Source organism: Vidua macroura, chromosome 2 (assembly GCF_024509145.1).
Source record: "Vidua macroura isolate BioBank_ID:100142 chromosome 2, ASM2450914v1, whole genome shotgun sequence".
In the NCBI taxonomy this organism is placed as follows: Eukaryota; Metazoa; Chordata; class Aves; order Passeriformes; family Viduidae; genus Vidua; species Vidua macroura.
The window spans coordinates 112041330-112067165 of record NC_071572.1 but is presented as its reverse complement, the minus strand read 5'-3'; the positions used below and the strand labels follow the sequence as shown (position 1 = coordinate 112067165).

The window sequence follows — 25836 nt, the reverse complement described above, 5'->3', positions numbered from 1 at the left end:
AAGGCCTCCAAGATCATCAAGTCCAATTGTCAATCCAGCACCACCATCAAACCATGTTCTCAAAAGCCATGTCCATGATTTTCAAACATTTCCAGGGATGGTGACTCCACCATTTCCTTGCGCAGTCTGTTCCAATGTTTTACAATCTTTTCTGTGATTTTTTTCCACCTAACGTCTAATCTAAATTCAACATTAGGGGAAAAAATGTCCCCTGGTGTCACTTGAGGCCATTTCCTCAAGGTGTGTTTTTAAGAGGAAAGATTCAGATGCCCTGAAGGTCAAGTGGGAACATGACTGTGACATGAAGGATTGAATCTCACTCCGATAGCCATCAGGAAATTCCCTGTCTGCACTTTTGCTTCCCTTCTGGCCCCATTCCTTGATATATTGTAATTGCAAGTCCTGAAAGGCATCCACAGCCCAGTTCTCAGTGTGGAAGGAGGATGGAGAGGACTCCAGATCAATCTCCCCTTAGGGGGGAAGATGGGCCAGGAGCAGATGTGGTGTCACTGCTGCCCTGCTCCTGCAGAGGAGTCACAGTAAAATGGCAGAATCACAGAATTGTTTGGGTCTTTAAGAACCTTAAAGATCATCCAGTTCTACGCCCCTGTCATAGACAGGGACATCACCCACTAGACCAGGTTGCTCAGAGCTTCACCCAACCCGGCCTTAAAACGCTTCCAGGGATGGGGCATCCATGTCTCTGGGAAACCTGTTCCAGTGCCTCACCACCCTCACAGTAAAGAATTTCTTTGTAATGCTTAATCTAAACCTGCCCTCTTTCAGTTTGAATCCATTCCCCCTTGTCCTGTCACTGCACGCTCTTGTAAAAAGCCCCTTTCCATCTTTCTTTCAGGCTCCCTTCAGACCCTGCAAGGCTGCAATTAGGTCACCCCTAAGCCGTCTCTTTTGCAGGCTGAACAATCCCAATTTTCTCAGCCTTTTGTCATAAGAGTGGTGCTCCACCCCTCCAATTAACTCGCTGGCTTCCTCAGGACTTGCTCCAACAGGTCCGTGTCCCTCCCGTGCTGGGGACCCCAGAGGCCGGTGTTCACCCTCCCCTTCGCACACCTCCTTCTGCCCCCAGGCTAGCAGCGGGTGCCCTTCCCGCGGCTTTTGAGGGCAGCAGAGCTCGAAGGGGCAGACGAAGGGCTCAGGTTCGCGGCCGTGCCCGCCCCATCCCCTCACACCGGCACCGCCACGTTCCCCGCCCCGGGGCCGGGCCCGCCGCGGGGGGGGCGGAGCTTCCCCGCGAGGAGGGCGGGGCGCCGAGCCCGGGGCACGCGCCCGCGCGCCTGCGCGCCGCCGCCACCGGAGCCGGAAGCGCGGCGGGCGGGACGGAGCGGGCAGCGTTGGGCGCCGCCATGAGCTTCCTCATCGACTCCAGCATCATGTTCACCTCGCAGGTACCCACCCCTTCCCAGCCGCTGCGGCGCGGCGCCTCCGGCCGGGAGAAGGGCGAGGGAGCGGGGAGGTGCCGCCGTCACCGGGCTTCCCCTCTCCCTGCGCCCTGTCCGGGCGGGAGGAGCGCGAGGGCGGCGCCTGGGGGCGCGCGTGCGCAGCGCTCCGCGCGAGGGGCGCGCGGACCCTGACGGGGGGCCCGGGCCGGACCGAGCCCAGCCCGGCCCAGGAGAACCGAGCTCCGCTTAAGTTTAAATTTAAGTTCCTCCAGATGGGACAGGCAGGGGAGTTCACCGTGCTGGTCTCTACCGAATGCTTGGTTTATTTCTGATGTTTCTCAGCAAGGCTGCAGACAAGCTGGACCTTGATGGCAGTGTTGACCCTAGACGTTTGGGCCAGATGAAAATGCGTTTTAGTGGGTCACAGAGAGATCTGATTTAATCTTCAATCTTCTGAGCTGGTGTGAAAGTTTTGTTCTGTAGTGAGGAGGGATGAGCTGAAGAAAAGGAACCTTTCCCCTCTCAGCAGCAGGTGGTTGTCTTAGGTAGACTTCGATGCACAACCCTAATTCCTGACAATTTTCAGGACAGGCTTTGGCTGTTTCTTAGAAGAACAATGCCCTCCCATTTGATAATGCTCTGATTTTTGCTTACAGCGTGCTTTTTCACTCTTGGTGGCTTGAAGGTTAAGGTTTGGGTTAGGGTTAGAGCACAGCTTTGGTACTGCTAACAGTTCACCCAGAACAAAATTTCCCACTTTTTTTTGCTTTGAGTTCTGAGCTCTAACTTAGCTAATAGCTTTTCTTTCATTTCTGATGGCAGCTTTGAAGCCTTTCCTCATCTTTAACAGTACCAAGTTAGATGTTTGAGTCACTGCATGTAATTGTCAAATGCTCGAGATTTTGCTGAGTTTACATGTCACATTCACCTGCAGTGTCTCAGAGTGTGAACTTCTACCAAAATGTCTTTCTTTGCTTTTGTACAGTCCCTAACACAAGAGGAGTCTAATCTTGTTCAGTTTTTGGTTATTACTGTACCTACTTATCTCTTCATCTTTTACTTCTTTTTGAAGAGTTTGTCTCTACCTTTTCCTTCTTTCCTACAGTTAAATGTGGGATTATTTTATGTAGGTCTCATTTCCTTATCATACTTATTTAGCTTATGAGCCCCAGATAGGAGGCTTGTGGAATATCTTTCCTTTTTGCTAGCAGCCACTTTAAAGTCTGAAGTCCTCCTCAAACAAGATTTGGCAGCTGTTACAAATCCCTCATTTGACCTTGTTCCTATTTCAGTTGTTCTTTCAAGGCAGGCTGTGTTTGATCTTCTTGCCCAGCATTCCAGGTATTTCTTGTCTGTAAATCATGTTAGCGTGTTACCTTTACTGCTGTGGTTACTCCTGATGTGCAGGGAAGTAATGCACAATAATTCCTTTGTTTTTGTCTTTGAATGTTTCTCATCTCCACGGCAGGGTGGGCAGAAAGCTCTGTCCTTTTCCATGTGCTCTGAGGAGATACACTGACTTTATTCCATGATGTCTGACATATACTGAATTTTGTCTTTGCCTTGGCCAAAGCTACTTCTGTAAAAAAATACTGAGTATTTCCTGAATTCTCTTTTTGCTTGGGTTCTTTTAAATCATTGCACTCCCTTTCAGTCTCATGAGGAATAGATGGGACTACCCACAGGAGGCCTCACAACACAGTCCCCTTTAACTCTTTGAAGACAGGTAATTGCAATTTTGGCCATCTTGTTCAACTTGTATTTACTTCATTTGAGTCATCTGTAAAGTAGCTGTGATATTAAGTTGATCCCTTCTGGAGTGTGAAGAAACTTTAACAAATTTTGTAATGTGCTTTCATGACCACTGAAATGCAAAGTGTTATTGGCTTTTTCTGCTTCACCTGCCTTGTCCATGTGGCTTCCTGCAGCTCCAGATTGTGGTTTGAGGCATTCAGCACTGCCTTTTCCCCACCTTAGAGATCCCTGTAGCATCTTTCACCCACAATGTGTCAGTGTCTAACCAGTAAAGACTTCTACAAAAAATTCACATGCACTTCTAGTCTACAAGAAACAGCAGATGTTTTTATAACATTTACTCATCCCTAGAAGCTGTCGATGTGGTGGGCATTCAAGTGTTTGCTTTGCCTCCATTTCTGTATTTCCTGTAAAAAAACCCATAGGCTTTAATTCTGTAGATTACAAGAGTGAAACAAGAATCAGGAGTGCAAAGGATTCTGGCAGGCCAGGAACTGAGGAATTCTGAGAATTTTGGAACACCAAACTCTGTTGTCTTGACTAGATCTTCCTTAAGGCCATAGCATTTTGTGTCTGCTACACTTAGATATTTAAAATGTTATTTTTTCCATGGGACCTTGGCAAGTGTTAATCTTTTGTGGATCTTGAGTACTTTGGGTTAGCTCTTTTCCTTCCATTTGTTTAATTTACAGTCAGCAGTGCAGTGGGTTGGTGTTTGGCAAGTTGCAGGATGCAGATGTCGAGTGCTTCATCTCTTCTGCAGGTGCTGTTCTTTGGATTTGGGTGGCTCTTCTTCATGCGAAAGCTCTTCAAGGATTATGAGGTGAGAAGGAACTTTCATTACAAGTCTGTATCTTTAAAAATACTCCCAATTATAGAAATATTTTTAAAACTGCATTTAGCCTTGTTCCTCTCTTTAATCCCTTTTATCTTGTCTGCAGTTCCTTTCTTTTTAATTTCCTCTTGTGCTTCTGTTTGAAAGACTCCTAGATATCTGAGGAAATGGGTTCTTCTGTGGCCACTGAAAGTTTCTATACTGGCTACTGTTAAATAAAAAGAAATATGGAGGAGATGCAGGGGTAATAGGAAACTGAGGGAACTGTTTTGCCTTTTGCCCTTGTAAGCTCAGCTTATATAAAGTGAAATTGTTGAGACAAAATCAAATCCAGTGAGATGTGTCAATTGCAGCTGAATTGGTTGTGAGGATTGGATGGGATAAAAATGCCATTTTCTTATCCATAGTGGAGTATGAGGTTGTAGTCTAGGTTAGAGGTGGTTTAAGTGCAAGCCAAATTCAGACCCCAACAGTTTTTCTGATGTAGATTTTATTTTTAAACCTAAGGTTAATAGCAAAGAGCTCTCTGAGTGTATGAGTTTGCCCTCTGTTTTCCAAGAGGCTTTTGGCTTTCTCCTTAAGCAGATAAAGGGCTTGGTGCCTTTAAGCAAGAGACTCAGTTGTGGGCCATCATGCCTTGTGATTTGTTTTGTTATCTGAGGATATCAGGATGCCATTCCAGAAATGTAAGTGCCTGATGTCTCTGGATTGTTCTCTGCATTGCAGGTGCGACAGTATGTGGTCCAGGTGATCTTCTCTGTGACTTTTGCCTTCTCTTGTACCATGTTTGAGCTCATCATCTTTGAGATTTTGGGAGTGCTGAACAGCAGGTGAGTCTGGGAGCCTGCTGGGGACTGGCCTGCCTTGTGCCCTGCAGCATCTTCAGTCTAACTTCTAAACTAATGGATTGGGAAAATCACGGGAGAAAACTGTCAGCAGCTCAAGGAAGATGTTTGTGCAGCAACATTTATTTATTTGACAGAACATGGGACTAGTAGCCATAAGCTTCCAACTTCCCATGCAATTGCTATTAACAATTGGTCTAGGTCCTTAGGGCAAGGCTTTTGCCTTTGATGTTCTCCATTTGTGAAGCTGAAATAAATTATTTCTTTTATGGAAGTATTGTAACTCTTCAGATCGTACTAACAGCACTTTTCAGATGCTAAAGACTACAGAATCTTTAAGCTCTGGTTTTTCTTTGGTGGTCAGAGGAGTGAATAAGATGTGAAGCTAATTTTGGAGTGAAAGCTACGTCTGTAACAATGCAGGATTTGTGAATCAAAGGTGAATCCCCCCTTAACAACAGGGTGAGAACTTCTACATAAAGGGGATGTTAAAAACTGTCTTCTTTGGAAGTCAGTACGAAAGAGAAGATAGAATAAGAAGAAACCCAACTTAGCCTCTACATGTTACTGTTCTATCTCATCCTACAAGTATAAGAGAGCAGTCAAAGGGGTTGAAAGGCAAGAAGTACAGAACTGATGAAAGGTAATTTTAGTTCTGTATGTTATTAATACATGGGGCTGGTAGCCAGAAAGATTGCTGAGGAGAATGCTTTTATAAGCTTCAATAAAGGACTAGACTTAAGTATAGATTAAAATGTTTGCTTCTGAATTAGTTAGGAAAAAGTGACAAGGATCCTTGTCATTTCTTCTTCCCTGAGGATAAAAAGGATATGAGTTAATGGTGGGAATGGGGACATGTATTTTTCTGTTCAAGTAAAGTGAAAGGTCAGTTCAGCCAAGATGATCTCACCTGCATTTGACTACTCTGATTTGGTCAGAGGAATATTCATCATGTTGATCTATATATGTATTTATAAAACCTTGCTTTGCAAAATCTTGCAGAGGAGATAATTCACTCTGAAGTGAAACATGCTGACTTATTAACATGAAATATTTTTAGTCTTTTCAGTATGAATTAGCTCTTTTTTTTTGACTCAGCTGTTCATTAGAAAATTAATTACTGCTTCTACTTAGTTTTGATTTACTGTTCAACTGGGTGAACAATCAGTCACATGAATCATGCTGCAACTGGCACTAGTTACCATAGAAAATACAGTACTTGATAAAATACCCAGCATGGTTTTCTGGATAGTTGTTCAGTTTTAAATACACATTCTTAATCTCTGTATTTAAAAATAAAACCATATAAAACCCCAAACTGAACAACTCCCTCTCCTCTACCCTAATAAAAAAAAATCCAGAATATTCTATATGCTAAGCCAATATTATTCATTGCTTGATGTAGTTAAAAAGATTTCACCGACATGCAATTTTCTTTGAAAAATTTGTTGTATTATGGTCTTGTGCTAAATCAGTGTTTTGGTTTTATTTCAGCTCTCGATATTTTCATTGGAAGCTGAACCTGTGTGTCATTTTGCTCATCCTAGTCTTCATGGTGCCCTTCTACATTGGTTACTTTGTTGTGAGCAATATCAGATTATGTGAGTACTCGGTTTGTGGCAGGGGAGCTGCTAATTTGAGAGTAGGAATACAAATGAGAAATAATTTTGGTCACTGTCCTCGTGCCTCCCTCCTTGCTCTGGCTTTGTTCTGGCTAAATACCTTCTCTTTGGACCTTCATACTTCATCATGGACCATTCATTGAACAGTCAGGAAATGAATGCTTTATGTGACTCCAGCAAATGCTGCTTTTCTTCACAGGTTTCAACAAAGTTGAGCACTTCAGAGTAATATTACTGGGATTTGTTCCTTTGCTATTTTAAGCTTGCAGCCAAACTCTGCAACCCTTGGCAGGGCTCTGTTTTTCTGCTAGGGGGCAAAAGAAATGAGGCAGAGAAGCTCAATAAATCACTTCTGAAGCAGAAAAGCTCAGTAAATTACTTTTGCTTTTTTTGTTTCTGCTGTCTGGATGAGGCCTCTTCCATGGGCTAATGGACACTTAAACCTTGAGCTGTGATGCACATCACACCTTGATGTGTGATACACATCACTCTTGTGTGAAGCTTAGGCATGTTGGTTGGGAATACTAAATGTGTAGTTTTGCCATGAAGATGAAATATTTAAGATTCACGTTCAAGATCACACAAGAAAGAAGCTGTGAAGTGGTCCCATGTGGACAGTGGAGCCTTGTGTGAGGTGAAGGGGTGCACACTGCAAGCTGTAGCTCTGTCAGGTGACACCTGCTTTGGCCACCAGTTCTCAAAGTAGCATTTAGATCAGTGTAGAAATGTTGCAAGCTATAAAAAGCCCTAAAGGAAGAACCTATTTTAAACACTCCCTTTTTCCTCTCCATTAGTGCACAGACAGAAACTACTTTTTGCATGTGTTGTCTGGTTGACATTCATGTATTTCTTCTGGAAGTTGGGGGATCCGTTTCCAATCCTGAGCCCAAAACATGGTGAGTTTCATTTTCTTGCTGATTTCTTCCCTCCTGCAAATAGACTTTGTTATTTCACTTTTATTTTGGAGCTATTATTATCCCAGCTCTGCAGCTGGGACTGTAGAAAGTTGTTCCGGCAACTGAGGGTCTGCTCTGCTTTGAAATCTGCAATATGAAGGTTATCAGACTGACAGAAATGGGTGGATACATCTGGATTGTTTTAATTAGTTTTCTTTCAGTACCACAGGAAAACCTGAAGGAATTAAGTCCTAACTGATCTTAGACTATGTAAGTACATGGTGTACTGTTGAGGACACAGAAACTTTATCTCCACAAAAAGCTGATCACAATTTTTATTTACTTACTTCTTTCTACTGTGGAGACTAAACCTAGTTTATTTAAGAAGCAGACCAACAACCAATCCTTCATCTGACTTTTTTTCAGTCAGGTTTTTCTTTCTTGTGGCTGAAATCAGATGAGTTTAGCATGTGTGGCTGTCCAGTTGTGTCCAAAACACAGCAGTGTGCCTAAACTCCAGAGCTGCACGGACTGTAGCCAGCATGGGGCCTGGCAGTTGTGCTGGCTTTGGTACAGATTCCTGCTGTGCCAGAGCCCAGAGGTTGTGCAGTTGCACAGGACTGGAGTGTGGGTTGGTAAGTCCTGCTGGATGCCAGAGCTGTTTGTTTACAGAATTAGCTTGGGTGTCTCTGTTGTGGTCATGAGTATTTTCAGTGTGAAGATACTGTGTGCACTTGGGCTAGCTTGGGTCCAACAGAGTGAGGGGTGTGCCTGGCTGTGCTGAACCCTTGAGGCACCTGACTGTGCGGAAGGATTGTAATGCTGTTAGAACCAGACTGTTTGTCACTGGTGTTACTGGTGTAACTTACATTGCCCTTCTGTTTCCCCTGCACTGGAAAATTGTTTGGATATTGTTCCCAACTGGTGAAATTCAGGCTGTTTCACGGAAATTGGTGAATATGTCTGTCTGCATGCAAAATGCTCAGCTTAGTCTTTCTGTGCTGTGGGAAGCTGCTTGACTCTGTACTCACATGAGAAGTTGAGGGATACCAACTGCTGTAGGGTCTGCTCACCCTTTCATCTGTGATCCTAAAGGTTTCCTAAGAGAAAATGTGTATCTGTGTTTTGTGATTGTGTCATTTGCCTCCGAAATCCAGCAGCTGATGTATAGCGCAGGTCCCTCTGCCCAGTGTTCCATTGCCAAGAAAAACTTGTATCCATTGTGAGCTGCAGAAGGTGCTTGAGTTGGTAGAATGTAACAATCCAGTGGAAACATGGGGTTTGGGTAATCCTCTTTAGGTCACCAAAAGGTTCTGGGAGGCTGTGTAACACCTGCAGATTCCAGAATGCGTTGTAGGGTGTTTTCTGTTTTTAATTGTACTTTACAGGGTGTGTTACCTCCACTTAAGAGTTCTACAATGCCTTATCCTACCAGGTGTAGACATGAGGTTAGAGCAAAGGATTCTGCACGTTTATTCCCTGCTGTATTGTTGGGGTTCTGCTGTCCTGCATGTACAGACAAGGCTGCTGTGGGTTTCATCAGGGAGTGGTCAGGTGGGGATGGGGATGGCAGTGTCCTGCAGCTGAAAAGTGCACCACTGAGCAAAGGCTCCCTTGAACTTATTTCACAAACCTGAGTTTGGGAGCTTGTCGTGGAAGGAAGGTTATGCCTAATGACACACCAATATTCTAATAAAGCTCCTACCACTGTCTGAGTTGATGGAACATTAATTCACTTTATGTGTGAGTTTCATGGGGAAGCATTGCTCCAACCAGTGGCATGTCATGTCATTTTGAAGGCATCTCTGTTTTAAGTGCTGCAGTCTGACAGTGTGTGGGGCAAAAGGCCAGTGTATTGTAGCACATTCTGTAGCTCCTGTAAATCTCTGTGCAGCTGCACATGACTGGGTGTCTCGGTTTCCCTTTGTGAAGTCTTTTTGCCTTGTTTTCATCATTCATTCCACTTCTCTGAAGCATGAAATGTGGTTTGGCGCTCAGCCATCTCAGCTTTGCAATCGTGTAAGCTCTAAATGTGCTGTGTGTGGCAGCTGCTCTATAACCAGCTCCCTAAAAAGTGAGTGGTGTTTAATACACATGGTACTGTGTCCTGAGAAGGCAGGTTGAGGTCTATGGTAAGAAAAAATGCAGCTTCAGTGCTTGGTGATGGTTACAGCACAGGCTTGATGTTCACGTTGAATTACGTGTTTTAGAGTCCACTTGGTGCTCAGGTAGAAGACCTTGTTGGTGGTCACCTCAACGAGTTTGTGTCAACCAGATGAACACTGAACAGCCAGGAGCAGCTTAAGCTTCTCACGCCCACTGTCCTACAAGCACAGCTTGTGTCTGATCTGGAGGGGCTGCTTCTAATGGGATGGGGGTTCAGGTTTTTAGGCCAGTTTGCCAGGACCAGCTGGTTTGGTAATAATTGCTGATAATTGCAAAAGTGCTTTTTTGGATGACAGTCCTTTATAAGTGCCTGGTGGAAGATCTAGGTTCCCATCTCAGCAAATGGCAAACATATTTTATTAGTTTGGAACCAAAATATTGATATTTAGTTCTCTCCGCATATCCATATATCTGTCTTAAGTTTCTTCATCGCTGGAGTTCCCCATCCCTGTTTCTAAGCATGGTAATGTGATTTCTGAGGGAGACTTTCTACCCCTTTCTTCTCCTAGTCCCTGTCTGTTCTTCCTGTTACCGGGGTCATTGCAGTGGGAAGGCAGTCAGATTAATTAAGCAGCTGTGTGTTATGTTAGGAAGGCATCAAGTATGGAGCAGAGTGAAGAGAGCAAGGTTGCTGATGCCATGTTTTTCCTTCCCTCAGGAATCCTGTCTATAGAACAGCTCATCAGCCGTGTTGGTGTGATTGGGGTGACACTCATGGCTTTACTGTCAGGATTTGGGGCTGTCAACTGTCCATATACTTACATGTCCTACTTTCTCAGGTAACTGCAGCCTTGTCCAGCTTTTTGAGATTATTTTTTGCTTTTCCTGTGGCATTGTTTCAAGTTTTTTTGTTACTTTTTTTCTGAATCTAGCTGTTGTCATGTCTGCATGCTAGAACCATTTCCACTGCTGCTGCACATTATACAGGCTTTTCTTTGCCTCATAGGCATGTGCACATCTCCTCTGAAATGGGGTAGCAGGCCTAATTGGGGTCTTTATTTTGCAGGAATGTAACAGATGCAGATATTTTGGCTCTGGAGCGACGACTCCTTCAGACTATGGACATGATTGTTAGCAAGAAAAAAAGGTGAGAGGACAACAGTAGCACGAAATTATTTATCTCAAGGATTTGCAGTCAGTGTGGTATAAGATAGTTCTTGAAATCTGAATTGGGTTGAGCTGTGTGGTGTTTTGTTCTGGCCTGATACATGACTGTTTTCAACACTGAGTAGTGCCCTTTCTGGCTGCAGTGGCACAGATTAGGCTTCCAAGACCATTTGTAACTTTCTGCTGGCAACATAACTAATCTGTAGGATGGGCACCTTTCTCTCCTGCTGACTCAGGGAGCCTTAGGCCACTACAGCTGGCTCTTACTCGTGGTTTCAGGACAGAAAGTGGTTTGTACATATGGTGGATCCTGGCCCAAGTTGAAGCAGGGTAATAAGCTGGTGTGGACACAGGTATATTCTTGCAAACAGCAAGGTTTAGGTTGGTTAAGTTTTGCAGAATTGCAAAACATTGCTAATGTGGATATACTATAGTACACCAGTGTGCCATCAGAACTCTGCTGGCATTGGTTTAGCTTATTCCATGTCCCCCAAGCTAAAAAAAAACCTACTTTCAGAAACAATGTAGTTTCATTTACACTGAAAAGATTTTTGTCTGCATATTTCATATCAGTATTACATATTTCATGTCTTGCTAGTAGTGCAGAATAAATCCAGTTACTGGAGTCACTTCAAAGGTTTGACTGTCTGACACAACAGTCTCCCAGACTTTACTTTTGGTGCTTTAATGTTTCAATGCAACCTGTTAACATGTGCAGAGGAGTTTTTAGATAGCCTAACCTTGCCAAATTTATCACCATGTATATATCTGCTGATGAGTATTAGCTGATGGAAGTGTGGTTAAAGCATAACCTCCTTCCCCTTTGAAAATGTGAAGCAGTGAACAACTCTGTATTTGTGGTCATGTGTGAGATGGTAAGTAGTGAGAGAATTTAATTACTCACATTTAATTGATTTAATTGACTGGAAGCACTCTAAAAGACTGCCTTTGGAGTTAAAAGATACTGTGTAGTGCTGTTTCTGACTCTGCTCTTGTGTTTTGTGCAGTGATTTTAGGTCTCTGGTCCAGGGAGAGTGATGTTGGGGTAAAAGTCAGGATGCCAGAAGCTTGTAACTAACTAGCACATTCGTGCCTTCCTATGGCCAGGAAATCTGAATATGGCAAATTCCTAACTATTATGAAGAGCCATGTAATAATCACTTGGGAATTATAATGAAACTCATGTATATGTTTAAAAAAAAAAAAAAAACAACAAAAACCCAAAACAATGTGCAAAACTAAGTAGTCTCAGAACTGTGCAAGAAGTAGCAGAAGCTTGAGTTCTGTAGATTCTTGTTCTCTTTTTTGCTTTAACAGGGAGCAGTGGGCTTGCATGATTGGACTATTTGCTCATGTAAAGCCAAATTTAAAAGGTTAGATATGTATCAGTCCAAATGCAACCAAGTAATTGGCAGAACAAGTGGGAATAGCAGTATTTTCCAGCTCTGGGTAAATGCTGCAGTTGCATAAATTGTCACTGATGTGATGGCCACATTCTCAGTACTACTCATAGTTCAGAACTTATCAGCGAACACAAGTGTTGTAAGGCAATAGAACAGAACGCTTTTGTTTTCTTTGCTGATCCTGACATTTCTTCTCATGCCAACCCTTATTCATGCTGGCTTCCTAGTCAGTAGGAGATGGTGAAAGTTGTTTGACCTGATGGTTTTTGCACAGGAATCACTTTTCTCTCCTTCCTGAGCACCATCAAATAAAGCCTTATGGAAACTCACCTCTCAGGCTGTCAGATTCTTTATACTCGTTCTTGCAGGTGTGACATAACTAATCCTGAGGTTTGAAATGCCAGCATTCTGATGGCATTGCTTCATTTGTGTCGTGTTGGAGTCAGATCAGCTGATGTGACACAAATATCACATAACATCATTACCAGACTACACACACGGAGTGTGTGGGGTTTGTCTGTGGATCCTTTCTGTGACATCTCCATAACTGCTGCTGTGTGGATACAGAGATCTAAAAAGAGAAGATTTGCCTTTGTATGTCTATAACCTTGTGTTTCACCTGGACATTGGTGCATTTTTGCTGCAATGCTGTGGATGATTTGGGATGGACCATATGAATCTGTGTACTGTGAAGAAAGCAAGGATTAAAAATGCATTTCTTACATTTGGCAGTTATCAAGATTCTAAGATCTCTGTTACTTGTAGTCTGTGGCCATATGTGCTTTTATCTGTATGTAGGGTGCCCCAAGGGTGTTTATTTTGCTGATGTGAAAGGAATGATGGAATGATTTTTTTTTTTTTTTAATTACACTGCTTATCAACATCCTTGAAGAGGGCTCAGTGCCAAATGCAGCAATGCTGGCTGCAGCTACAAGAAAGGGACCAAACCCCACAGAATCATGGATCATCCTGAGAATCCTGTGAATAGTTTTCAGCTTAGGAATGGATACCTTGCTCACAAATTTCATTGGGGAGAAATGTGAGGGAACAAGACCAGAAGCCAACACTGCTCATGGGGATTATGCTGTGGTTCACATGGAAGTGTGAGGGACGATACGCAGCAGCTGCTGGGGTGTTGGAATTCACTTCAGGAGTCACGTTCAGATCGCCTGAGGCATCCAGTGGTTCAGTCCAAGAATGGATTTGTGTGTTTGTGCTTCATAGCAGCTTGTCATGCAGCCCAGCAGTGAGTGACAGCATATCAGAGAGTGCTCTGCACACCATCCAGAACTCATAGCTCCATGGAAAAGGCAGATGTGCCGAGATAAAGAAGAGGTGTCCAAGGGGAGGGAGGAGCATGAGAAGTCTTCTAATTCCTGAGCTTGAGATAACACGGTCATGTGTTTGAGGAAAGGAAAGCAACTAATCATATGATTGAGAAATCCATTTGAATTCTGAATTTTTAACTGGGTTTAAATCCCTTTAGGGTTGAAACAGGATCCTGAATGGAAGACTTGGCAAATGTCTCATTGAATCTCACTTGATTCGATCTGGGCTCTACTCCAGACCTAATCAGGATAATTTTATGTAGCGGAATTGGTGTTTAGGGGAAGAAAAAAGGGTCATCTCTTTTTGGTGAATTTAGTTTAACAGCATCTTCTAAGAAACTGGTGGATTTTTTTTTTCTTGTTTTGATTTTTCATAAAAATATTATATTCCTAAGGACTTGTGTTTTCTATTCTTTCAGAATAGCAGTGGCTCACAGGACAATGTTCCAGAGAGGTGAAGTGCATAACAGACCCACTGGCTTCTGGGGAATGATAAAAAGTGTTACAACATCTGTTCCTGGCAGTGAAAGTATCCTTCATCTGCATGCTGGCACCTGTCTTGGGAGGTGGATCCAGCTCTCTTTGTTTTGAGAGGTAGATTGTTAATTGGGACAGTCACAAAGCATTTGTGTTTCAACACATTTCAAGCCTAATGTCTCCTGGGAAGTTTGTTCTGTGGCACTGTCTGACCTTTTTCCCGGTTTTATTTGGACACAGTTTTACTGTGACACAGGCAGAAGTTTTATGTTTCTGCCCTGCTTTATAAATGCTCTGTTGCATCACCATGGGTGAGGTGTACAGCAGATCAGGGGACACTTGATGTGCACACTTACCACAGATTCATAGAATGGTTTGGGTTAGAAGGGACCTTAAGATCATCCAGTTCCCTGTAGAAGGAATCTCTTGGGAATAACAAGGGTCTGTACTTCTCTGTCAGAGTTGCTTACCAGCAACTGATTTCTGGCAGACCACTTGAAGTGTGCATTTTGCATATTGGAGGCTGAGGACTCTTCTTCCTCTCCTTTCACACTAGCTGCTAAAATCAGAATTTGGCTATTTGACAGACTATTTATAGTAATCACTAATCTCTTGCAGCAGTTACTCAGCAGTTTTGTTTATGAAGATGATCTGAGATGACATATTGTGAGATGCACTTCAGTGGCAAGGGACACTGGTCAAAGTGGACCAGCAGTTTTTGAGAGCTCTGGTTCTATTCTGTGATGTGTTTCCCAGGCAAAGAAATAAAGATTTTGTTGCACAACTGCCTAAATACTGTGTCCTGCCTACCTCCTTAAACTGGAGTAGTGTGCATCAGGTTCATCCTTGAGATTTCTTTGTTGCTGTTGTAATGAGGAGCATGAAGACTGAATAACAAAGCTGACCTGCATCTAAGAGGAGACCAAACTATTAGGTATGGCCCTTGAGCTGAAGGTAGGGAATGTTTTCTTAATTAAGAATTCATGATGTGTTCTAGCCTTGACTATGTTGGTTTGCCAGATCTGTCCCTTATCCAGCAAGAAGTGGATGCCCTGGAAGAATTGAGTCGGCAGCTTTTCCTGGAAACTGCTGACTTGCATGCAACAAAGGTACACAGCAAATAACTGCCCAGATGGGTGTTGGGAGGTCAGAGTAGTTTGAAAGTACATGTGTTATGAGAAATTGAAACCTGTTCAACAGGTAAATGGTGAAATGTTGTAATGCAGTGGAGTGAGGATCTGTTCCTTTAACTTCGGGGCTAGATGACAGTTCAGATCCATCCTTGAGTCTGCCCCATGGCCCTATAACTATTTACAAGCTTATGAATTAACACTTAGGAGTTCAGAAACATTTGAATTAAAAGATGTAGAAAGATAGGACTGTGTTTGCTACTGTTTGTGCTCCATTACAATTTTGTTTTGTGGGTGATTCTGAAAATGATACATTTTTTTATGTTCTACTCCCTCTCCCTTATTTTGTATTTCCAGGAGAGAATAGAGTATTCCAAAACTTTTCAGGGAAAATACTTTAACTTTTTGGGTTATTTTTTCTCCATCTACTGTGTCTGGAAAATCTTCATGGTATGTAAATGTTTTATTTCATTTTTTGTGGATGTATGCAAATATACCCTGCATAGATTATGCTACACATGCAGTTCATTAAGTAATGCTGTAATTTCTTTAAAGTCCAGAAATTCTGAAAGAAACTGGCCCTTGGTTGAAATAAAGCTCTGGATTGGCTTTTTCTATACAGCATTACCAGTAATTCTTGCATGGATGTGTTTGTGCTGCCTTCAGCAATCTGACCACCCCCTGCCCTTTTCTTGGTGGTACAATATGGTTCATGCATGAGCCTCACCTGTGAGAGTGAGAAATGCTTTTGCCTTTTTGCTTGAATGTAAATCCATCTCTCTTGCAGGCAACCATCAATATTGTATTTGACCGTGTGGGGAAGACTGATCCAGTCACAAGAGGAATTGAGATCACTGTAAATTACCTGGGAATCCAGTTTGATGTGAGCCTTTATTAATTCTTGCAGCCATTTCAACAATTCATATCTTATCTAAATAAAATCATCCTGCTGCTAGAGAGAAAGTGATAGACCCCAAGAATGTGGCTTTGGCTTTTGACTAATTGAGGAGAAAAGGAAAATGCATCATGCATGTTGCTTTCACACTGATTTTATGCTGAGATGGGGATGTGGTCTTGCCAGAGAGGCAGTGATTTGTTGTTTTTTCTTTTTGTTTTGGAGAAATAGAAGCAGTTTAGACAATCTGATTAGATTAATACATTCAGCTCCAGAGTAATTTTGATACTTTATGCAAATAGTTGTTCTGTCATTTACACAGTCTATGAAAACGGGGTTCTTTGTGATTGGTATAAACTAAATCTCCTTCTCTTGTGTTTGGAGTAAACAGTTGCTAATACATTTGTAAAAATGTCTGTTATATAAACCTTGTATACAATAGATATCTGTACAATTAGGAGAGACAAAGACCCTGAAGAATTGGCAGCTTTACAATGTGGTGTAAATTAAGTTAGTGTTAAAGTTTTAACTGTGTTCTTTTTGTTGATACAGGTCAAATTCTGGTCTCAGCACATTTCCTTTATTCTTGTTGGAATAATCATTGTTACCTCTATTAGAGGGTTGTTAATCACACTTACAAAGGTAAGAGCCAGGACTGTTAAGTGGTTTTACACAGAGAAATTAATTATCAGATCTTTACCTTTCGATGGAACAAGTACTGTATAAACTTTCAATATGTATTTATGTTTAAATATCTGAATATAAATTCTTGCAGAGAGAGTAAGGTAAGAAGAATACCTTTTGCATGATATTTCCCCATTCTCTGTCAGGAAGGGATCTAGATGTTAAATAAGATGGTAAATGTAAGCGAGGGTTCAAAATGCTGCTGTAGCCAAGGCTTATTAGTAGGATTGATGAGATGGTGATTAAAAGCATTTGCATTACTTAATTTAAGCTGCTGGTAGGACTGAAAGGCATTAACTCAACAGATATGTGACTCATTGACTTGACCTGGCCTTTGGTACCTATGCTTAAACTTCTCTGTATTGTTTTGTGATTTTTAACACAAGGTGCAGCTGGCTGGGGAAGACTGATGCAGACAAGGGTTTATGAAAGTTTGAGGTTTATGAAAGTAGTTTACAGGTAGCCCTCTAGAATGTACGGTTTTGATGGGGTATTTTGAAATGCAAAGGTATTGAATGGTATCTTCTTTTCACACTGTCCTAAGGGACATCAGACTTACCTATTCCCAATGTTTTTGGTTTTTTTTTCCCCTAGTTCTTCTATGCCATTTCCAGCAGCAAGTCCTCCAATGTTATTGTTCTGCTGTTAGCCCAGATAATGGTGAGTATGGAGAACCCTGGGCACACCCACGTGCATTTCTGCATGCATACCTTGTGTGTGTTTGAACACATAACAGTATCTTTGTGTGCTGCCCTGTTAGCCACAGAGCCTGAGGTGAGGCAGTAACTGCTGTCCCTGTTTTAACTTCCAGGGAATGTACTTTGTGTCATCAGTGCTCTTGATCCGCATGAGCATGCCTCCGGAATACCGCACCATTATTACAGAGGTCCTGGGAGAGCTCCAGTTCAACTTCTATCACCGTTGGTTTGATGTGATATTCCTAGTCAGTGCCCTGTCCAGTATCCTCTTCCTCTATTTAGCACACAAACAAGCCCCAGAAAAGCATATGGCCCTCTGAGGCAGAACTGCAGCCATGCACTGCTCTCTGTCCTGTCAGCTGCACTGCTGCAGCTCCTGTGGATTGCAGAACTTGGAGAGACAGGACTGCTCTGTGTGTTTGGCAGTGTAACTGCAAAACTTGGAGAGACAGGACTGCTCTGTGTGTTCTGGCTCCTTGAACCTCCACACGTGTCATCATCAAGCTCTGTGGCTCGTTTTGTTCAGTGCCACAGCTGGAAGGGATGGGGGTGTGTGTGTTAAACTTGGGACAGTTAATTGCCAAGCAATAAAAGTAATCCTGGACACACCACTATCCAGGGGCATCAGAGCTTGTGTGGTAGGCTGGCTGAGGGAACACCTCCTACTGTTGGAACATCATCTTCACAGAAGGCACCAAGAAATGTGATTTTTCTTTTGAAAAGCAACTTATAATTGTGATTTGGAGGACAGCAATTCTGGAATTGAATGTTTAGGTCTGTGGAATTAAATAAGCTTATGTAATATGCAAGTATCACAGTTGTTTTTTGTCAGTCCCAAAGATTTGGCTGGATTTGAGCCAGAAGTTGGTTGGGATTTGCTGTCCAGCAGGAGTGGAGTGGAGAGAGCTCCATTTCTGTATGTAGTGTGTGCTAGTGTGTATCACTAGTAACTACTATCCTTAGGAACTGGAGATTTGCTTTCTCTTACTGAATGTCAACTTTCTTTTCTCTCTCTGCATAAGTGGAACTGAGGTTTTGGGTTCCTCTTTGGTAGAATTCAGTGTTGAGTTGAAGACCACTGCCATGCCTTGTTTACATTGTATGTTAGGAATTTTATTCTTGTGACTTAAACTTTTAGGTTCCCATGGCCACTCTCTGAGGCTTTGTTTTATAATTGTTCTGGAACATAAATTGTAGCTGGTGAGACTAAGGCTTGGAGGGGGAAAATAACCACTTTAAACAATTTATTTCTGTATTGTCTTTGGTGTACAGCAAGGAAGCAAAGTGCACAGCAGCAGTATTACAGAACCATTTATGTCACCTTCAGGACAGCATGGTGGTGACTTGGGGTTAGACTGAATTACATACACTGTTCTAATCCACAGCTGTATGCAGAGCAGACAAAATAGCGATTAAACATCTTGAGATGTGAATTACAAAGTTAGCTTAATGTTTGAAGGAAGCTTCTGCAATGTTAGCCGGAAAAAGGATCATAATGCACAGTGTACCTGGGTTTATGCCATTTCAGAGCAATTGTACTGCTGTAAGCAGAGATGCCACCGAGTTTGAGGTGATGGGCTTGGATTAGGGGGAGAGCTGCCTTTCCTGGGAGATGGGCAGAAATCAATTGCTCTTTATTAAGAGCTTATCCATAACAGCCTGAGATGCTTACAAATCTATAAAACATTTCCAGCTTCTGCTGCAGGACACTTAATTATAAAGTTGCAGTTCTTTAAGCCTTTTCAGAAGTGAGTGATGAAATGCCCATTTCACAAGGCAGAAATTGTGCCAGTGGAGCTGGGTGCTAAATGGATGCAAGTTACACTGAAGTGTTTATTGCAGATGGAGTTTGCAGTCCTTTATGGTTCTCATACTCCTTGGAACAGCCAAGTTCTGAGAGGTGGAATAGCAAAGAAGAACTGAAGAAAAGATTTGGCAGGTTTCTTTTTTGTTGTTCTTGGTATAGTTTTGCCTCTTCACAACTTTGTGTCATCACTGTTATCACTGTCAGCTCTTGTGGAGGCAGCGGATTGGGAGGAGGAGGAGGATGAGTCTGCCTGCAGAGGAGTTACAAAGATGTGATTATTTTCAGTTTCTAAACATGTTTGATAGTCTGCACTGTTGCAGACTCACGTTTTCATCTGCCCTAATCACACACTTGTTGAGATGGCAGAATGAACCAACAAATACCATTTTTGTTGTTGAAGGGTTTTTTGGTTAAGTACATTTTGAGAGAAATTTGTTCAATAGAGGGTTTCTATTGTTGAATTCCCATATCTGCTCAATTTGAACTCAAAAGTAGTGCTAACTTCTGCAAAATGCAACGTGGGGATTAAGACATTCTTGAAAAAACTTGCAGACAAGGCTAATGAAAAATAAATGAGAAACACTATTTGTCTTACCTTGTCTGTCTCTTTTGCATGATCAGAAAATAAGCATTTTAATATTTAAGGCTGACCACAGAGGGTTAAAAGTGTTTCAAGAAGTAGCAACTTCTTGCTTTTCTGACTTTAGTCATGGTTTGGATTCTTTCTAGTGGCATGAAGTGAGTAAAATAATTTCAAATCAGCACATTGCATAGAAAATGTCATCATAGCCTATCACTTGCTATTCCTTCTCCAGTGATCCACTTTGAAATATTTCATGTGGTTTTCACAAATGTTGTTTATGTTTTTTGTGTATTTAAGCACTTTCCCCTCCACTTCCACAATTGTATTGCCTGTTTCCCATCATTGGGATTACTGTATTTGGATTATCTTGTTCCATAAAATCTCTTGTATGTGTGTTCTTCGTGTGATTTAATACTGCATTAAAGATACTCACCTGTATTACGTGTGGGGAAGAAGAGATGTTGTGATAATTAACAGCTTTCCTTTTAATAACTTGCAAAAATCCAGGCTCAAGTTAACAATCCTAGCTCTGGAAAACTTACTACCTGAAAAAAAAATTGTTTTTTCTATCCCCTGTGTGATCACTCAGCATCTGCCTAATGCAGGATTACTCACCCTTTCCCTTGGCTCAGGTGAGTTCCTCTCTGGCTCTGGTGGATGATTTTCTGTGTGAGCAGGAGGCTCAGGAGTGTCTGAATCTGCCATGGAGGCTGTGATGGGAATGTTTTGGCCTTGGAAGTACCTGTAAGCATCTTTGCTGCACACCAGCAGTGTCAGTCTGTCCCCAGTGCTTTGGATCCTTGCCACCACTTTGTCATAGGAGTCGTTGGTCACATTCACTCCGTTCACTTCCACCAAGAAGTCGTCGTTTTCCACACCTGCTCTGCCAGCTGGTCCCTGGCTTTGTACCTGCAGAGGGGAGTTCAAAGCAGGGTCTTGGCATAAAGCTTGGAAAGATGCATGAACAGCTGGGGGTTAGCTGTGTTACTGCTTTCCCTAGAGGATGGTGAAATAAGCGTGGGGAAGGGGAGGTTTGTGGGGCAGGAAGGAATTGGGATGGGCAGTGGGTCCAGACATAACATGGAGCCCATCAGTTTGAGATTTTAAGATGTTTCTTGATCTTGATAGACTTACATTATAGGAATGTGGCATGGTAGAACCATGAAGACAGAAAGAGTTTTCTAACTATTTGGAGGTCTCTGTCCAATAACTTCAACATTTAGTACAATTCACAGATCCCTTAGTAATGAGTAGAACCCTTTATCTCAAGAAAGCTGAAGTTACAGATGTAATTTGGGACAGGAGGAGTTTGGCTTTCACCAGCTGTGGAATTCAGAGAAGGTGGGTAGAAGTAGGGCAAAGGCACCAAAGGCACCAAATCTATCTAAAATAATTTTAGTGGGCCAGACTCATGAATAAAAGCAAAAATTATGCAAAAGCTGACTACTCTCTAGATGTCTAACAGAAGAAGGAATGCTTTCTGGTGCTTATTTTTTATCTTGGGTCAACAATGTTAGTCTGACTTAAAACAATTCTAGCTCTGATCTGAGAACTTTGGAAAAGAGACTTTTGTGGCTTTTCTTGCATTTTTTTTGCAGGATGGAGGGGAGGAAGCTGCCCAACAGACTACTTGAGCTTCTCCTTGCTCCTCATTCTTCATTAGTACCTCAGTGATGAACAATCCGGGTTGGCTCTTGATCATGTTTAAACTGAAGCCAAATCCATTAGGTCCTTTCACCATCTTGCAGATCCTTGGCTTGTGGTTCACTTTCTGCTCAGTGTGCAACTCCACTCTTTCCTCCCTTTTAGCTGGGGTTGAATCCTGTGCTTTGTAGTAGTATGAGAAAGGGGAAATTTGAGCCTGAAAGCAGTGAAAAAATTACATTAAAACAAAAATTTCTGTTGTCAAATCTGTTTCAGGCTCTCATGCTCAACATATTTTGTTTGAAACTTTGCTAATGAGTCAGACTTTAGCTGCAGTGAAGAATTCTTCCCTATTCTGAGTGGCAATCTAGTGTTGATCTATGTGAGAAGGGAACAATCATTTATGATTGTTATTCATAAATGGTTACACAGTCATGTAGCTCTGAATTTGATGTCTTAACAGTAGACCTTAACCTTCTTGTGATGTATTTGAATTGTGATGTATTTGTGGTGTATTAGAATTGTTCCAATAGTGTCTGTAAAAATCGGGAAGAGTGCAAAGATTTGGGTGTTAAGTGACTTCCTGTACCAGTGTAAGTGGAGTTGCTGGAATACAGGTGTCTCTTAGACATTTCCTGTGAGTTGGAAAAGTTTCAGAGCAGATTGGCTGTTTCATTGTGATAAATTATCAATTCCTAGCATTTTCTTACCAGCTTGTACATGCTGTCAGTTTCCTTATCCACCACCAACAGGGAGGTTCTTTCCTCAGACTGCTTAATTTTTCCCACTACGCTTTCATGATCCAGCCCATCCACTCGCTCGCCATTGACAGCCACTAAGATGTCATTGTCCTTTAGACCTGCTATGGCTGCTGGGCTTCCAGAATTAACATCTTTGATTACGTGGTCTGAGATAAGAAGGGGAGAAAGATTGCTGTGAAGGCAGAGCTTGGTGAGTTTTAAAAACATTAAAAAGCATGGCAAATGTAAATGGTCAGAATTGCTCTTCAGGTTGAAGCTGTTTTCCCTGAGGATTTCTCCTAGATGGCCAACAAGAAGCCAAAGAAAATGAGGGCTGCGAACATCATATAGGAAGAAATGGCACAGCAAATGTCATGGTCTGTGTGTTAACTTGGATCTTACCACCAGTATTTTGTTCCATCCGTAGATAAAATCCATACCCGCTTTTTCCTTTCTGGATCTCAATAAGTTGTGGTTTGAGGGGAAGCAACCTTAGGCTGGCGCTCTCTTTGCTCAGTGCCATCCTCTGGCTTGTGAAATAGCGGTCTGTTTCTTCATTTGAAAGTAGAAACATAACATGATTTTCAGACTTCTTTACCTGTGACAGCACATGTACAGTCTCAGATGTCACCCCTTCAACAGCACATGGGAATTGGGGATATTTGGTAACTGGTGCACTGATACATAGCGGAGTCTGGGTGCTGTTAGTCCAGGCCATGCTACTATAAATTGATCTTTCTTTTCCTGTCAGATACCTGGACCATGACAAAATCAAGGGCATGTAATGAATGAGGAAATTTTCCATGCTTCATACTGTGTTCCTGACCTGTAGGAAATTACCTGTGGAGGGCCATGGGGCTGTAGAATCCAGGGAGCCTGAGTAGATGGTGTTTGGCTATTCTAGGTGTGGAACTCTGCAATACAGACTTACCTATACCACTGTTTTAGATTACAGTGACAGGAGTTTCGAGTTTCTGTCACTCATGATCCTCTTCTGTCTCCCTGTATTACTGATTCTGAGGTGAGGGTTTTTTTTTTTCCTGTCTGTTCAACCTCTCCAAGTCTTTCTCTTAGTCCTTTCTACTCTAATGGGTGCTCTTTTTGCTCATCTTAACCAGTGTCACTCTGCTGGTGGTGTTGCAGTAGCTCAAAGAAACACAGGTGTTGCACGATTCCATAGTTAGCCGTGTGCACTGAATGCTGCTGGAATGCTGGAGTCTCATGGCTATCTGAAACCTCTTCAGCTCCAGCTGCGTTTTAGCAGTGCCAACAGTGGAAAGCTGGAAGCCTCATTAGCAATGTTCTTTGCAGCCAATTAGTGAAATTACTTGCGCAGTAAATCTCATGAGTTTCGGACTTCTTCACAGGAGAAAGGGGATTACTGTCTAAAATCATGAAATCTTCCCTGCTCCATGCTGACTGTCATCAGAGGCTTCCCTCTTCCTGCCCTGGAAACCCCATTTGATCACTTGCCCTTCTGCCATTAGCAGCATTTCCAGGACTTCTAGGAAATGAATTGATTTAATAGGGTTCCTGGCAGCATTATACTTGTGTTATTTAAAGTTCTTTGGCCTGTCTTGATGGCAGTGTTCATTGAGAGGCAGTTCAAGAGGCTGCTTGATAACAGAACCAGCGCACAGGGCTACGCTGCTGTGCTGGTGGTGCATGAACAGCAGCTCCCAAGATTTACTGTGAAGTGCTTAAATCAGCCAGCCTGGCCTCCTCAGTAACCCTGATAGGTTGCTGTAAAAGTAGGCCAGAACAGAAGATAAATCAATACCTTTTCTACCACTTCCTCGTGGGTGTCATTTTCCACATTTTTCCCATTGATTTCAATCAGGCGATCGTTATTTTGGACACCAGCCTTTGCAGCTGCTCCTTGTGATGAAAGCTCTACTATGAACAACCCCTTCTGTCCTAAAATAAATGAAAACTCATTACACAGGGCAAGTCACTGCAATAAGCCTGAATATAGTGGTTAAGGAAACTCAGCACTGATGTCCTCAGAGAGTCTTGGCCTCTGCTTGCACACAGATTGTGGGAGCACCACAAACCTTCCACACAGACACTCCTCTGTCTCTTACTCTGGCCTGGAAAAATCCCTTCAGTGCTGGAGGGGGATATTCAATCACTAGCTGCAGCTCAAAATGGTTTTTATTTCCCTACCAGGGGTGCAAAAGGGCTGATTAACATAGCTGAAAGGGATTTGATTCCTGCTCCCTCCCTCCCTCCTCTCCCCCCATTATTTTGAAGAGAGAAGCTGCTTTTACTGTTGTTTTATACATTTCATAATTTCCTGTGTTTGGAAGCCTTCTATGTTTGGTCTCTCAATTATATTGCATTCCAAAATACCCTTTAGAGGGCTCTTTAGAGGTGGTGCTTTCCAGAAGACCTCCCTCTTCCGTTGACTGGCCTTGGAAAAAAGGCATATATGGAAAAGGTTCAAAATCCTTTTCTTTCTAGATGAATTAACGTACAAATCAGGGAAAGCATTTCTTACAGCTGTCTAGAACCACATGTGCTGATTCCTGAGGTGATTTTGAGGAATGGAACAGGACTTAACATAGCACATTGAGTGCGTATCTAGTGTTTGGTTTTGTTAAGTGGGCTTAAATAACAAGCAGAAAATAGCTTATTTTTCTCTCTCTTTTTTTTCCATCTGTTTTCCAAGCCATGAGAAGCATGGTCCTCAGAAAACCTTGTGCCGCATATGCTGTACAGAAGTGTACTGGATATGGATCTGAACTCATCATGCTACTTCTCTCTTTCTGTTAGCAAGAGCATTTGGTGTCTCCTGACTAGCCCCCAAGTGTTAACTGTGGTTGCCTCTGTCCCTGCAGCCAAATATATACATATTTATATTATATTTCCAGTTTCTTCTCTCCAGGCTCTCACCTTCTGTGCTTTTCAGGGAGAAGCCATAGCCTGTCTCCTCCTTCACCAGGTAGCAGAGCCGGGGCTGTGGAGCTGCAGTGGCCGTGGATGGTGGGCACTGCTGCTCCTGCTGTTGTCCTGTGGGTGCTTTTTGACCCAGCTCTTCCAAGTTCACTCCCTCCTTTTGTGCCTTCTCATAGGATGCGTCATCCAGAACAAGGAGCACGATGGAATTCCCGCTGCTTCTGACCATCTCCACCACCTGTAATGGATAAGGGGAAAAGGAAGAAGGTACTGGAGTGATAGAGCTAAAAGCTTTACCCAGGAAAAGCTGCACTGTCCACTGCTTTTGTTGTCTCACCCCCTGCTCATGCACTAGGGAAGCATCCCAAAGACATTCCATGCCCGTGGTGGATAATGAATGATGCAGGGGGATACTCAGAGCAGTTGACTCTGCTCCTGGGTTTCCTAGCCATAAAAACCGGAAGAAAAAGCTTCACCCAGCAGCTGTGGGCCTGGGGCACGGTGTGGATCCCAGACTGAACAGATTTGTACCCGTGCATGTTCCTCCTTGTCCACGAAGACGCCGTTAACCCTGAGCACTCTGTCTCCATCCTGCAGGCCAGCCCTCTCGGCTGGGCTGCTGCGTTCCACGTTCCGGATGATGTGCCCTGCGGTGTCCTGCTCAATCCGCAGGAAGAAGCCGTACTTCTTTTGGGGCTTCTTGGTCACTGTGCACTCTCGGGGCTGCAGAGCAGAAGTCATCTCTACCAGACAGGATGGAGAAAACACCTGTGAGTAAGAACAGGAAGCTTACCTAGGGTATATTCCCCCAAACTGCATGTCAAGAGGGTTTGCTTCAGAATTCTTGGGATGTTTTTTTTTTTTTTTTGTTTTTGTTTGGTTTATTTTGTTTGTTTGTTTGTTTCCCTGTTTTTGGGTTTTTT

At 42.8% G+C, this 25836-nt stretch overlaps 2 protein-coding genes across 5 annotated transcripts; one reads left to right on the top strand and one right to left on the bottom strand.

Annotated features, from left to right (window-relative positions):
• Window positions 1–1333: 1333 nt before the first annotated feature.
• Window positions 1334–20069, top strand: GPR89B (G protein-coupled receptor 89B). 4 transcript variants are annotated; one of them, XM_053971867.1, is made up of 15 exons: window positions 1648–1932; window positions 3055–3126; window positions 3919–3978; window positions 4717–4820; window positions 6330–6436; window positions 7252–7353; window positions 10178–10298; window positions 10526–10606; window positions 13777–13886; window positions 14855–14943; window positions 15322–15414; window positions 15752–15847; window positions 16412–16501; window positions 17138–17203; window positions 17355–20069. In XM_053971867.1, the coding sequence occupies exons 3-15, from the start codon at window positions 3952–3954 to the stop codon at window positions 17559–17561; spliced, it is 1293 nt and encodes a 430-aa protein (XP_053827842.1). In that variant the 5' UTR covers window positions 1648–1932; window positions 3055–3126; window positions 3919–3951; the 3' UTR covers window positions 17562–20069. The 4 variants fall into 4 exon arrangements, with proteins under 4 accessions (XP_053827840.1, XP_053827842.1, XP_053827843.1 ...); XM_053971865.1 differs by lacking the exons at window positions 1648–1932; window positions 3055–3126 and adding an exon at window positions 1334–1406; XM_053971868.1 differs by lacking the exon at window positions 3055–3126.
• On the bottom strand, window positions 19218–25654 carry PDZK1 (PDZ domain containing 1). The gene is made up of 8 exons (XM_053971864.1): window positions 25445–25654; window positions 24911–25151; window positions 23796–23932; window positions 22418–22613; window positions 21986–22182; window positions 21298–21492; window positions 20247–20540; window positions 19218–19298 (listed from the first exon to the last, which is right to left on the bottom strand). Exons 1-8 carry the CDS (start codon window positions 25652–25654, stop codon window positions 19218–19220), a joined length of 1551 nt encoding a protein of 516 aa, XP_053827839.1.
• Window positions 25655–25836: the final 182 nt, after the last annotated feature.

Excerpts from the sequence above, each read along its gene's own strand:
- PDZK1 (XM_053971864.1), bottom strand. The coding sequence starts at position 25,654 with ATGACTTCTGCTCTGCAGCCCCGAGAGTGCACAGTGACCAAGAAGCCC. Across the intron at positions 23,933-24,910 it reads CTCCCTGAAAAGCACAGAAG|GACAGAAGGGGTTGTTCATA; the intron begins GTGAGAGCCTGG and ends CATTTATTTTAG. Across the intron at positions 20,541-21,297 it reads CCGGATTGTTCATCACTGAG|GTACAAAGCCAGGGACCAGC; the intron begins GTACTAATGAAG and ends TCCCCTCTGCAG.
- GPR89B (XM_053971865.1), top strand. The coding sequence starts at position 1,365 with ATGAGCTTCCTCATCGACTCCAGCATCATGTTCACCTCGCAG. Across the intron at positions 13,887-14,854 it reads ATCTGTTCCTGGCAGTGAAA|ATCTGTCCCTTATCCAGCAA; the intron begins GTATCCTTCATC and ends TTGGTTTGCCAG. Across the intron at positions 17,204-17,354 it reads TGCTGTTAGCCCAGATAATG|GGAATGTACTTTGTGTCATC; the intron begins GTGAGTATGGAG and ends TTTAACTTCCAG.